Source organism: Thunnus albacares, chromosome 7 (assembly GCF_914725855.1).
Source record: "Thunnus albacares chromosome 7, fThuAlb1.1, whole genome shotgun sequence".
Lineage (NCBI taxonomy): Eukaryota > Metazoa > Chordata > Actinopteri > Scombriformes > Scombridae > Thunnus > Thunnus albacares.
Genome location: NC_058112.1, coordinates 16,613,305 through 16,627,881, shown reverse-complemented (window position 1 = coordinate 16,627,881; position 14,577 = coordinate 16,613,305). Strand labels below are relative to the sequence as shown.

General features: G+C 41.4%; 2 protein-coding genes across 2 annotated transcripts; one reads left to right on the top strand and one right to left on the bottom strand.

Annotated features, from left to right (window-relative positions):
• On the top strand, positions 1-10,920 carry si:ch1073-390k14.1 (deoxyribodipyrimidine photo-lyase). Its single transcript, XM_044355814.1, has 9 exons — positions 1-4,636; positions 6,462-7,134; positions 7,223-7,534; positions 7,679-7,851; positions 7,947-8,031; positions 8,121-8,353; positions 8,503-8,697; positions 8,830-9,055; positions 9,231-10,920. The coding sequence occupies exons 1-9, from the start codon at positions 4,403-4,405 to the stop codon at positions 9,773-9,775; spliced, it is 2,676 nt and encodes an 891-aa protein (XP_044211749.1). The 5' UTR covers positions 1-4,402; the 3' UTR covers positions 9,776-10,920.
• LOC122985286 (glycine cleavage system H protein, mitochondrial-like) lies at positions 10,465-13,791 on the bottom strand. Its single transcript, XM_044355819.1, has 5 exons — positions 13,597-13,791; positions 13,288-13,370; positions 13,109-13,172; positions 12,292-12,423; positions 10,465-11,040 (listed from the first exon to the last, which is right to left on the bottom strand). Exons 1-5 carry the CDS (start codon positions 13,745-13,747, stop codon positions 10,943-10,945), a joined length of 528 nt encoding a protein of 175 aa, XP_044211754.1. The 5' UTR covers positions 13,748-13,791; the 3' UTR covers positions 10,465-10,942.
• Positions 13,792-14,577: the final 786 nt, after the last annotated feature.

The following is a 14,577-nucleotide window of genomic DNA, read 5'->3' as shown; positions in this document are numbered from 1 at the left end:
TCAGAAGATGGATAGAATGCAGGTTTTTCCGCCAGCATTTTTTTTCGTTAGATCAATCGTCATCAGTTATACCTTACAATTTCCCAATATCCTCCATTTCCCTCTTCAACATCCTTCTATGCTTTTCTTTATCCATCTACATCTGAGTCATCCTCTGTCTGCTGGCATCTTACTCACTTCTATGCTCTGCTATCCTGATATGATATTTTCTATGTCTTCCTTTTCGCTGGCCGTTCTCGTTCGTTTCGCCCCGTTGTGCCTGTGCCAAGGTGGCATCGGGTAGCAGTATGGAGGTCTGTTTCTCTTCCTCTTTCGTTCTTATTCTCCTCGCCCCTTCGCCCATGCCCATGCCCGCCCCCGCTCAAGTCCTGACTGGATGGCACTGTGCCAACCTGCCACCGCCATCGCTCTCATTTGTAGCTCATCCCTTCGTTGCCCTTCCCCCTGTTTCTACATCTCCATCCCTCTCTCTTCCCCTCATTTCATTCATCCACTTTCTGAATCATTTACCCTCTCTGTATGTTTGAAATGCTGCATGTACGTACATAAACAACACTGGTACATTGATGCATATACAACTTTTCATTTCTTAAATGAACGCTGCAAATCGTCGGTCTTTGTTGTCATTTGGGAGACTTTTTTGGCACCTGAAGGAATGCTCTGACTGACTGCCCTGTAGGTAATTACTGCGGCAGTTACTTATTCCACCGAGACAAGAGGAGAAAGACGAAGAGAGCCCTGAGTTTGGAGAAAGCTTCTGTTGTTTTAATTAACTTTTGCCAACCCCCCATCACGTGTGCTTCATTTCACATCTCTCTAAGAGCTTGGCGCAGGTTGTACTTGTTCAAACACGCACCATACAGTAATACAATTGATCCGATTATCAGTCACATCGATTGTGTACCATTGACCTCGCCCACTTTACTAAGATGACCCTTGCTCCCTTGTTTTTCTTTTTTTCTCTCCTCTTTAAAATCTCTTGAGTCAAACAAAAGCTGCCAGTGGTGGTGGAGCTATTAAGCAAATACTCTCATTAGTACACAAAACATAATGAATATGTAAATGGTGTGTGTAATTTATGCATGGGCTGAGAGACTTCTTCTCTTTTCAGTCTTCCTTTGTATTCATTCTATTTATATACCCTTTTCCTTAAAAGTTCACACTCTTATGCCAATTTTCCTCCTTTCTTGGACCACATCCTGTGAATGAATCCATGGGAGACTTCTTGAGGTCTCACTATTGTCTCTTTTATTTTGTGTCTTTTTTGAACACATTTCTCCTTGCCTTTAACCATGATTTGTAGATTTTAATAGTCTCTCAGAGTCTCTCTTCTTCTCTGTTTGCTTCTTTCTATTCGCTGCCTGTCCTCTCCAAAACAAACCCCGCAGTGACGCATTAAACCAACAACTGAGTGTTTGGACAAGGTTTTTCTTCCAGGAATATGAATAATCTATCCAGTAAATCACCTAAATCACATCCACACTTGACTGTGTTAAATTCTGTGTTTTCCCTTTGTCCCTCTGCGACTGTGTTGATCTTAATGTGTGGTCCAAACCGTGTGGTAAATTTAAAGGTGTCCTGATAAACGGTGAGTAGCCTTGCTCCTGTCTAGGATAAACACCTATAATACTCTGGCTCCCTTGGCAATCACCATAGCAACAAACCATGGTACCCACGTGAGTTGCATAATAAGATGTTCCCCAAGACCACAGACCATAAAGCGGTGACAAACTAGACACCCACAAGCAGTGAATGTGAATCAAAAAATAACCAGTCAAATGTCAGACATCACCTCTGACACATTCCAGACCAATCTTTTCTATTTATCAATAGGCTTTCATCTCACAGCACAGACTCTCATACGCACACGCACCTTCTCTCTGTCTCTCTAGATCTTAACAGGTGCTGATGAGCCGCAGTCAATGATTGTAATGAGCTATCGATCACCGTGGGAAAACAGAGGGACAGAGAGGGGTGAGGGAGGTAGGGGGAACCAGAGGACACACACACAAACAGAGGGAGGTGAACTGCCTGTTGGAAAAAAAAAAACTTCAGATGAACTAAATGGAGACAAGCTACCTTAGACAGAGTATCGATACTTGCTTTAATCAAGTCCTCATCTACTATTGTTCTGCTAAAATAGAATTTATGGGCAAGTGCTTTCTGCCAGCACAGGTGAGAGGGAACTGTTCAACTCAGAGTGGCTTCTGGACCGATTTGATCTGCTCAGGATGACCATGCAGACATGCTTGTCATGACCGAGTCCAGATGCCAGTGAATGGCACTGACGCAGTATCTCTATTTTCCTCTCTTTTTGTGCTGTGTGCGTGGAGTGGAGGCAGACAGCTTTAGGGAAGGGGGAGGTGCGTTTGTATGAGTGTGTGTGTGTGTGTGTGTGTGTGTGTCGTGTGTGTTGGCTGGCGTTTCAGATAATGAAATGCAGCAGGGAACAAAGAGCTGGGGGCCCCTATTCTCTGCGCTGCAGCTTCATTTTCACTCCCGTCAGTCTATGATTCTTCCATACCCGCTTTCTTGTGTACGTGTATGTGTGTGTGCGCCTGTGTTTATGTTTGTATGAGCGGGTTGTTGTGTGCACGAGTGTCCCCTCCTCCTCCTGTTAGTATTCTGCATGGCAGATCCCCCTAATGTAATAACTGTGTCTGCATGTCTAATTTACAGCAGGAGAGAGTAAATAGCCTGTGGTTAATTACAGTACGTGTGTGTGTGTGTGTGTGTGTGTGTGTGTGTGTGTGTGTGTATGTGTGTGTGTGTGTCTATGCATGTGTCTATATGCGCGTGGGTGTGTCAGAATGATTTATGAGTTGCAAATAGCTACACCAGTGGCCCGTTTCTCCTCACTTAGTTTTTAATCTGTCTTTCCATTAATTTTCCTGGAGACGTTATTATGGTTTTATAACAGTGTGCACGAGGATGCACATGTGAGTGCGCGTATGTGTTAATGAGACAGAGGTGTGGACATTTTGTGAGGATCGAGACAACGCAGGCACCTGAGCTGCACTTTGTTTTGCCCCCTTTCTTTTTTTACTTCTCCATTTCCCTTCCTTCCTTCCTCTCCCCTTTTTCTCTCTTCCGGCGTTTCGTTCACTCTCTTCATTGAGAGCCACAATGAACACAGATCTTTATTGACAGTACACGGTAGAACATGGAAACAGCAGGTCAATCCGTTTAGCCCAAGGGCCGATACACCAATTCACCAATTTGTCAGTGTTAGTTTGAGAGAGAAAAGCAGCTAATCTCTCCTCTCTGCTCTCTATTGATCACACACTTAGACTCCACTTCTCTGTCTAAACACTATTGATTCTCTCTCTCTCTCAATCTCTTTCTTTCTCTCCCTCTCTTTCTGTCTTGCTCTCTCCACATACCACAGCTCTCAACACATCTTCCATCCATGCACACTGCCTACTTCTCAGATAAAAGCCTAAATAATTGACACTGTACAGTATGTCCTTGCACATGAAGCTCCGAGTCACATATTAGATAGACACTTGAGAATTTTTTAGCATGAACAAAAATAAGACTTTGAGTTATTTCTGTTAATACAATACTATTATAAATGGTGCTTATCAACTACATGAGGCATTTTAGAGTTTGGTCCACAAGTGTCACAAATCATTGTTCCCTGCTGCGCACATTTAAAAGCTTATGCATGGTCTCATTAAAAAAAATCAATTACTTAGCAACCCCTTTATGGCGTGAATACAGTCCGTGATTAAAAATTCACTGCTTGGTACACTGTCTCCTGGCTTTGTTTTTCAGCCTCACGTCAAAGGGTGCACTTGAAAAGGACCACATTCCTGCCAAGATGAAGGCAACTCAGATGAAACCGAGGATCTCTATTCGGTCAGATATAGCTTGTGGGGGCACCTTTCATGAAGCATTTTTGTTGATAGAAATGATTTGGTCAAGGAGAGCTCCATTGATTTACCAAATCTGGTGTTATCTTACTGTATATGAGAAGATAACAGCAGGAAGAGAGAGAGAGAGGGAAACCTTTGACAAAAACAGACATTCCTACATGATTTATTATCTCTATATATCTCTATCCAAATGACAAATTAATGAGATGTAAACAGGGATTCCCAAACTGTTACTCGTATGCTGTAAAACAACAGCGTGGCACCCATGGGTTCCTCCATCCTCCCTGCATAGCTGTTATTTATTAGACTTGTACACCCTCTACCGGTGATATTAAGTCATTACAAACATTAAGCTTTGCAGGTTACAAAACTCTGGCACATGGCTTGTGTAACTGAAAATCAGCTGTTGTTTGGTAACCAGTACTGAGGGTGTAGGTCCCAGGACGTGGAGCAGTCTGAGCTTTAAGATATGTGTTACTGTATTTATAAAGTGTGAATTGATATCGTCACCTTTCCGGTTGAAGATGCCTTCTCCAGTGGTCGGCGGCGCCGAGGATAGCAAAGCTGTAGTGAGAAAGATGTTGAGGGAAGTGCTGGTGGGTCGAGAGGATCCAGAGGGCTTCTTTGCGATGTGTGTGTCTGTCTTGGGGCACCAGGAGACCCGCTCACAGTTTCTGTCCCTCATCCAGCCCCTGTCCACGGCCAACAGCTCCCTGCACTCCGTCCTCACCTCCATCTACCGGGAATATTTCACTAAGGTTAGTGAGAGTTTACTGGATGTACAGCAACTAAGCTAGCAAATACTTTGATTATAATGTCACAGAACTTATGAAAGAGTACAGGAAAAATAAATTAGTATATACAGTAAGAGAAAAGTTTAAGAACATCAACATTTTGTTATATTAAGTAAATTGGTCTGCTTTATAAAGCTACGAGAGCCAAATTAAGCTTGCAAGTTGTTATGGCAACCAAATATCTAGTTAATTTACGTAAATGTTAGCAGAAACAGAGAAACATTTCTGGACACTTGTTAGATTTAACAAGTGTAATCTAACTTTACTAAGTGAAATAGCTGACTCTCGCAGTGCAAAATACAGGAATGTCGTCACCTTGTCACCATTTTACTTTGCTTTGGCTCCCTGCTGTGAGTCTGGTCAGGTAAAGTTTTGTTAGCTCCTGTGCTGGGAGTAGCAGCCTACTGGTGGCATTGTTTACCCAATGAGCTGTGAAAGATCCCTTCCACGCATGTGTTAAGACATACAAAAATACTCTGCTTGGAACAATATTGTGTGTCTGATGTGGTTTTTCCACACACAAAGAAGTGTAATTATTATGTTAAAATCCTTAAAATGAGTCTATGTACATGCAAATATATTTCATTTCAAATGTTCACAGAAGTCTCCTACTTCACTGCTAAGTCACTTCTTAGTGTCTGTGCATTAGAGGTTTCAAGTTTCAATATCACACTTATGTAAGTTGGATTTTGGACCAGGATTGGCTCCAAACTAGTCGTAATATTACAAATCATGCTTGTAGGCCCGCCCCCTTAAAATCAGATTTTCAATTAGTGCAGAGACACTTTCCACTTGCACAAACATCATTCGTCACAGTTAAGCTCAAACATTCAACTGTAGGGAAAAAAAAGAAAAACAAAGGAGGGGGACGTAAAGGATTTGCAGTAGTACTTTTTTTTTAATGTGGTTCTTATACAGGTACCTTTATTTAACAATATATGACACTGAGTTGTTTACAAAAATGGTTAATGGGTAATAGAAATCACAAAAGATGACCAACATGCAATATCTTTACAAAATGAATACAAGTCAAAAGTCAAATAAACAATTTTCATACACTTTTTCATATGTACACATATGCATCATATGTAATTAATACATGTGAGATTTTAAACTCATAAACACATACTAAGTACTAATATATAACTATTATCACTCCTGAGACAAGATCAGCTCAAATAAGTGAAAACACCTGTGGGGGTTATATGCAGTTAGTATTGGGCCTTTAAAATCAAAAGTGCATGAATGAATTGAAAGTTGACACTTTTTAATATTTAATTTGAGACCAGATATCACAGACGTTACTTATTGTAAAAATAATCTTACCAAATGTAATACAGTTTTTAATCAAAAAACTAAGTTGAAGAGACAACATAACATTAGCTAGCTCATCATTATCTCCAAGAGCAACATTGATTGTAAATGGACTGCATTTATAAAGCACTTTTATCCAAAGCCTCTCATTCACCATTCACATACATACACAGATAGTAGCAAGCTACCATGCACGGTGGATTCCTCAGCTGTCCCATAATGCAAAGCAATCTCAAAACATTTTTGCATAATAACAACCTGGTGTTTGGTCATTTCACAGTAGGGTACAGTGCATACTTTTGTTATGCTTAAGATTCTTACCACAGTAGTTTTGACTCATAATCCTTCGGGGAAACACGGCCTGATATCAGAGGTGCTGGTAGTAATTGCATTGTACATGAAATTTTCCATCTCTACTCCAATGACTAACAAGTTATTTTAACACCAATAATAATGGGTTCTAATTAAATTGCAGACTGAAGAGGATGAACTGGAACTGGCATTGACCCTCTCTCTACTTGACATGCAAGATCACCAGCCATCAACCCCCAGCCAAGAGTCCCGACTTCAGCTACCTGGGAACAGACCAAATCAGAGTAGCTCTGTTCATTTGACCTCAGTGTCTAATTCTCAGGGAAATAGTTACACCCAGGTGGTTGATGAAGCTGGCAGGAGAAAAAACACCAACTTGCCACAAACTGGACCCTGGGGCAAAGTGAGCCCAACACAGACCACTCGAGAGTCTGAGCTTCAGAAAAGCACACATTTTGACAAATACAATAAGGAGACACCAGGAATGAGTCAGACAGTGTGTGTCTCCAGACAATCTGCCTCATTCTCCAAGCAAGACACGGTTCGAGAAGGTGACCAGTTGATGGATTCAGGAGAGTTGAATCAATCAGAGAAATCAAAACGCTCTAAGAACAGGCGGCAGCGACGTAAAGGAGGTAGCCAGCAGGTTGTAGGTTTGCCCTGCTCTCCATCAGCGCCAGCACCTGTATTGTTATGGTTCCGCAGGGACTTGCGACTTTGTGACAACCCTGCCCTCTGTGGCTCATTGGAGGTGGGTGCACCCATCATTCCTGTCTTCATTTGGAGCCCTGAAGAGGAGGAGGGACCTGGGATTACTGTGGCTATGGGGGGAGCTTGTAAGTTGATGGAGGAACCAGTGGTGGCATTCTTCTTTAAAATAAAATGCATCACTGTTTGCAATCACTCTATCTTTTCTTTTTACAGGTAAATACTGGCTTCACCAAGCCTTGTCTTGTTTCTGTTCATCTCTGGAGCGCATTGGCAGCCATCTTGTCTTTCTCAAGGCCAATGGAGAGGGGAATGAGGCTGGATCTTCTCTGCGTACCCTTAAAGAGCTGGTAAAGGACACTGGGGCGAGAACTGTGCTGGCTAATGCACTCTATGAGCCCTGGCTGAAAGAGAGGGATGACATGGTGGTGTCAGCTCTGCAGAAGGATGGTGTTGAATGCAAGATGTTCCACTCTTACTGTCTCAGAGACCCTTACTCTGTCAGCACGGAGGGAGTTGGACTCAGAGGTTTGTCACAACAAGTTGAATTCGGTTCACTGATCTTTCTGAGGTATTTGTGTCATATATCACAGCTTGAGATATGTTTAGCATCAAAGCTAAAATTCAAAATAATCATTTGATTTTGGTGTTTTTGTCTCTTCTGTGATGAAGGAATAGGTTCAGTGTCCCACTTCATGACCTGCTGTAGACAGAACACAGGGTCCGCGTTAGGGGCTCCCCTGGATCCTCCTGTATCTCTTCCTACACCTGCCCACTGGCCTCTGGGGGTCTCTTTGGAAACGTTAGGCCTGGCACGCATGCCCCGCAGGAAAGATGGCACAATGGTTCGTGACCACAGCAGCCTAGCTACAGCCCAGAATACAATAATGATTAGAGCATGCATTCCTCAATATTTTCTTGTGTTTATTTTGGCATTCAGATTGATTGGGCAGCTAACATTCGTAAGTCGTGGGATTTCAGTGAAGAAGGAGCACACGCCCGGCTAGAGGCCTTTCTTCATGATGGTGAGACACCTTGCATGCGCATTGTACACGTGTTTGAAGGAAGTGTGGCATTGATCGAGCAGTACCATAACTTTTCCCTTGTTTTCTAGGTGTGTATAGATATGAAAAAGAGTCAGGCAGAGCGGATGCTCCAAATACCAGCTGTCTGTCTCCCTACCTTCACTTTGGTCAGCTCAGCCCTCGCTGGTTATTGTGGGATGCCAAAGGGGCACGCTGCCGACCACCGAAATTTCAACGCAAACTGGCATGGAGAGACTTGGCTTACTGGCAGTTAACACTGTTTCCTGACCTTCCCTGGGAATCTCTCAGGCCTCCATACAAGGTTGAAATGAGCTATAGAAATGCCGATTACACATTAACATATACCTTCAATTTTATACATGAAAGTACAGAAAGTAATTAAATGCCCATATGACACTATGAAGACCTATGTTTTATTACAGAGCATTATTCATTTACTGGTGTTTGCAGGCTCTACGGTGGAGCAGTGATCATGGCCACCTTAAGGCTTGGCAGCGAGGTCGAACAGGCTATCCTCTGGTGGATGCAGCCATGAGGCAGCTTTGGCTGACTGGCTGGATGAACAACTACATGAGACATGTGGTGGCGTCTTTTCTCATCGCATATCTCCATTTGCCCTGGCAAGAAGGCTACCGCTGGTTCCAGGTGAGATGTGCATGCACACAGGCACAAAATAAACTTGTAAAGATATTGTTTTCAACATCACAAATTATTTGAATGTACAATAGGTTGGCTGCCTCCTTACTGACAGTATCCAACATTTATACGTGCCTGTAGGACACTCTGGTGGATGCAGATGTTGCCATAGATGCTATGATGTGGCAGAATGGAGGCATGTGTGGTCTGGATCACTGGAACTTCGTAATGCATCCCGTTGATGCAGCAATGACCTGTGACCCCTGCGGCAGCTATGTTAGGAAATGGTGTCCTGAACTTGCAGATTTGCCCGATGAGCTAATTCACAAACCCTGGAAATGTCCTGCATCCATGCTTCGACGTGCAGGTGAGGAATTACTCGTCATTAGGCGATGAAGTGAACTGTTAAGCTTATTATTATTGTTTTTCTTTTTTCATGAGTTAAACACAAAAACAACTACTGTTTTGAATCATGCTACCTGAAATGTATAATTCACACCTTGACATAAAAATCTCCTGTCCTTGGTATTGTCACTGTTCAGGTGTGGTGTTTGGCCAGACCTATCCTGAGCGAATAGTAACAGACCTGGAGGTGAGGAGGAGTCAGTCTCTGCAAGATGTGGCTCTGGTGCGGAAAGAGTTTGGACAGTATGTGGACAAGCGCACAGGCTGTGACTTGGTGCCTCTGCCCCCACGCCTAGTCTCTGAGGCCCTGGGGTTATCGCACAGCACTGGGGGTGTGGTGACGGCAGGCAAGCAGTTCCTTCTGCCTGTTATCACCCGTATGGAATTCAAACACCAGCTAGAAGATCCGGATGCAGATGCTGCCTCAAATCCCTACAATGCTGTGTTGAAGGGATATGTGAGCCGCAAGAGGGATGAGACCATTGCTTTCCTCAATGAGAGAGACTTTACTGCCAGTGTAATGTATGAGGGAACCCAGAGAAAGGAGAGGCTGGAGAGTGATTATCGCAGAATGGAGGGACTCCCTCGACCTCCTGCGCCACGGGGCAGGGCGAGGCGAACTCCAACTGCCAAGGACAGGTTCTCTATAGTACCTGGTGGGGCGGTTACATCACTCAGGTGATCCAGGGATCAAAACAGAAAGGTTACAGGTTATTAGAGGACAGACAGTTACTAGCTATAAACTGTAGACGTAGAGGCAAATTAGTTTTCCTTTAGACAAAATTTGCAAGAGGGTTGCGAAATGTTAAGAACATTTTATTGATGAGTATTCTGTATAATCTCAGGTATTGAGCAATGTTATTATAGTCCAGGTGAAAAACATGGGTTCAAGTTAAGCAAAATACGTACACATAAATACTACAGTTTACTTTTGTAAACAGCCTTAAATAAACTGAGATTTAGTCATGTGTATCAAAAGACTTCAAGTGGGAGGTGGTATCATGTTCCAATCTTGTCTTGAATTTTGGTTATGGGGAAACCCTTTTGTAAACATTTTTGTAATGGGTTCTAATTTGGGCTGGAATGTGTGTGTGTTTGTGGATCAAATGGATTTAACAGATGGTTGTCTGAAGCAGTTTACTTTGTATTTATCTTAAGTTATACAAATGATAAAATATGCAAATAGCATTTATATTATGTGATGACCTGACAGGTGTCAAGCATTAACCTCTTTAATACCTGTGTAATACCAGCAATCTTATGCTATCACTTTTACCGAAATGTTGACACGAGCTGTAATTTTTTAAAATATTACCCACATTTATAATATCTAATATCTAAACTTTGGGAAATAAAAAATGACAAAGAAAATACAATGTGTCAGGATGTTTATTCTCTATTCTACAGGTCCCATGACCACAGTGTAGCCGTCATACATGCAGTACAGACCAACATTATTAATAAGACCATAAAGACCAAAGTGCTTTTTTAAAAGTCTAACAGTATCCTAGAACAGTTTCCATTGAACTGAAATAATGGGAAACTGTTCTATTGACTGTGAGTCTTAGTCTCTTGTGTTTTGGGGCTTGAGGCTGCAAGAACTCAACATTGGATGTTTAGTTGATGCAGATTGACAGGTCCCCTACAGTCAGTCTTTTACAGTAGATAAAGGATTCCTAACGTTCACAGCTCTACAACACTGACAGGCCAGCAATACGGAGCTCTGGAGCTCCATTGGTGGATGCAAAGTGTAGCATGGTACCTTGACGCAGACACATCTTATGCATCTGCTTACCAGTAGTGTTTGAAAAGGAGAGAGGGAGCATAGCACTTATTAAAAAGTATTAGGTTAGTCCTCAATGGAGCGGATGTATCTCTCGTACGCTGCCTCATCCATCAGAGCCTCAAGCTCAGCAGGGTTGGCGATGGTCATCTTCATCAGCCAACCTATATTGAATAGGTTAAAAGTTAGATTAAGCTGGGAGCCAAGGACCACACCTGTGTGTTTGCATGCTTATCCCTTTTACCACAAGTCACATATTTTTATCATCACTGACGCCATTTTCCAAAATACTTTCCTGGCAGCATTTGGCTTCCTTTTTTCATTATAGTATGAACTTGTAGAGATTTTAAACCGGCTTAATTTAGGACATCTATCAGAGTTAACATTGTGCTTGCCTTAATTGTTGTCAAACTTACATTATCAATGCACAGTAAAGCTGTTATGAGTGGAAACTGATTAGAAAGGTCTGCAGTGCATCCCCATGCAATGATAATGTCATTCTGACAGCAAAAGTAAATATTGTTTAGTGTGATGGATTATCTATCTACAAGTGGATTTTCATATTTGGAAATGAAAAGGAAACCAGCGGCTGTCTGGAAGGTAAAAAAATAAAAAACAAATAAACGTTAAACACTGGTGTGCCTCTGAAAATGGCTTGCAGTAATGTAAAGTGCATGTGATAGACTATGGGCTAAAACATGCAGGTAAAGATGGCACACACTTACAGTACAAGATATTACTTTTAATTACACAAAACCTACTTCATCCCCTTAATCCTTTGATTAATTCATAATTAATAAGTATACAGTGGCTTCCATGTTAAGTTGCACTACTGCCATCTACTGTCCAAAAAATAATGTAGCTCAGATGCAGTTTCCTATAAACACAGCCCATTACTGAGAACTACTATGATTTAAAACACCACAAACAGGTGGAGGAAACTCTGTTTATATGGTATACCAATGTATATATTTATTTTTCAGTCAATATCATATCAAATCCTTTAGAGCAAGTACTGGCAAATAATGTATCTGTAATGTTTTGGGTTTAGTAAGAAACAAGCCAAGCTAGATCACAAGATGACTGCAGTAAGAAAGTTTAAGACAGTAAACAAAGACCAGTGTCATTGTACAGACTGCACAGATGATCTTAAGACTCCAGAGGCTCGTTAATATAGTGTATAGTTTTTATTATTTTACAACTTTCAGCATTAATATTCATCTATCGACAACAACACACAATATGGAGAACTGTACTTAATGCTGAGTGAGCATTCCTATGCAAGCCCACTTCTGTTCAAACTCTCACATAAACCCATCGTATTGTTTACTTCTTTCACTTTCCATTGCCCTCTCGAAATAACCAAATTATTTATGCGGACTGTGTGTGCTATGTATTTTTATGGGTGTGCTTACCATCTTTGTAGCAGGATTTGTTAACCAGACCAGGGTTGTCTGCCAGAAGCGTATTGACCTCCACCACTTCTCCAGTCAAAGGGGAATAGAGCTCACTGGCAGCCTTTACACTTTCCAGAGCTCCAAACTCATCTGTAGTAGTAGAGGTTAGAAACAAGTGCATTTAAATCAAAGTCAGATATATGACAAATAAAAAGAAACAAGGCAAATATTGCTGTACTTTTGATGATTTTCAGAAAGAAATGATTAAAAACCTGTTGACAAGGCTCTTAGCAAGGGTAACAGCCTTGCTAATGCACATGTGGTTGGGATATCACCATGCCCCTTGAGTAGTTTGGTTTTTCAACCAAATGCATTTTTACTATGAATGCAAATAGCTGAGCAATTGTTTTGCATTATAACTGTGTCTGAGGGGAAATGTGTGTTGGTCTTTCTTCAAAATGCCGAAAGTGCAGAATAATTTATTCAGAAAAACATGTGCACAACTTACATTGAAATTTGATCTTTTAACAGTCAGTATGAACAGGAGGAATGATTACAGTGAGGAAAACCTCTTTCAGTGTTCATATAGAGCAATACTTTATTAATCCCAAAGGAAAATTAAAGTTTTACAGCAGCCAACAATGAGGTAAAAAAGGTAAAAGAAACAATGCAATTAAAGGCTATATTATATACAATAACTAAGTAATTTAGCTTTTAATTGCATTGTTTCTTTTACCTTTTTTACCTCATTGTTGGCTGCTGTAATATGGGCACCTTGTTTCAAGACAGACTTCCTCTCTTATTATTTCTTTCATATTTGCTCTTCACACTGTACCTTGCTGAGCCAGCTGTGTTCCCACCTCTGGCAGTCCACAGTAAACCACATCTCCCAGAGCCTCCTGCAAGTGTCAGAAAGCAAGGTCAAAGGTAGTAGCAAACACATATTCTTTTGCGTGTGCTTGTGCGTGTACATGCGTGTGTGTGTAAGTGTCTGTGCAGGTTCAAGAAACGTACTTGTGCAAACTTGCTGATGCCGACAGTCCCGACTCCATCGTCTTCTACTCGAATCCATTCGTGCTTGTCTGTGAATTTAAGTGCTGCAAGATAACATATAACAGACTCAGAACACAAAGAGCCTCCCAGTAGAAGAGTTTCAAGTATATTTTATTCCCCGGTCAGTAAAACAGAGAGTAGAAACATGCAGCAGCGTCGTCAACACTCCGTGTCCTTTTCTCTAGCTAATGTTACCCTCTAACGTTAACTAGCCACCGGAAATCTTAGCTAACATGCAACACAAAAACACGCTGGCAAGGGGGGATATACCTGCTGAAACCCGGCTGGAAGAGGCTAATGTTCTTCGAAAATAAGGCGCTGGTGCCAGTCGCAACGGAGAAAGCGGTGCCGACCGAGTAAGTAAAGGCAAAACTGTAGAAAAGTTAGAAGACAGCGAGCGGAACAGCCCACAGACGGCCATGTTTGTCGCTTATTGATGAGAGCGTGGGTCCTCTTCTTCTTCGTAGATATTCATGGAGGCATCAGTGACTCTTTACTGCCTCAGAGTGGTCAAGAAAAAAGTGATTGTAACAAAAATATTTATGCCTGTCATTTTGTGGATCTTATTTTGAGCCAGATTAAAATAGATATTTGGATCTGACAGATCTCATTCCTAAAACTTTGTCCCCGACATAAAACTCATTAATTTCTCAGCTTAACTCCCCCTTCAGCCTGCAGACCTGCTTCTATCTGCCCCTGCATCTGCCACTTTACCCCCACAACCACACCCACACACCCAGCACAAGTGTTATCATAACAGTGCTTTACTATGTTAACTATGTTTTATGTTATTTGTTAGATTTTTATTTATTTATTTATTTATTTGTTAGATTTTTTTTATTGAACCTACCCAGTGTAACATTTTCTATGTTATGTTATTATATGTTTGTTAGATTATTTATTGAATATAAATGTCTTTGTGTGTTTCGAAAGCTGAACCAAGTCAAATTCTTTGTATTTCTATACTTGGCAAATAAATGATCCTTGAATCTTTCTTGAATGCTTGAATCCTTAAAACTATTTCCTGATGTACTTCATGTTTAAAAAACAATCAACACAAAGAAACTTGGGATGATTACAGGTAACTTTTAAGGAACTACAGGTTGGTGGTAATTACTGGTAATTAAAGGGAAAACATCACAAAATACCATTTATTCCATATGATATTCCCTCATCTGTTGTTTTGATGATTGGAGAGGGCTGTTTAACAGTCAGTCCAAAATCTCCCATAGCCTAGATGTTTAACTAGGT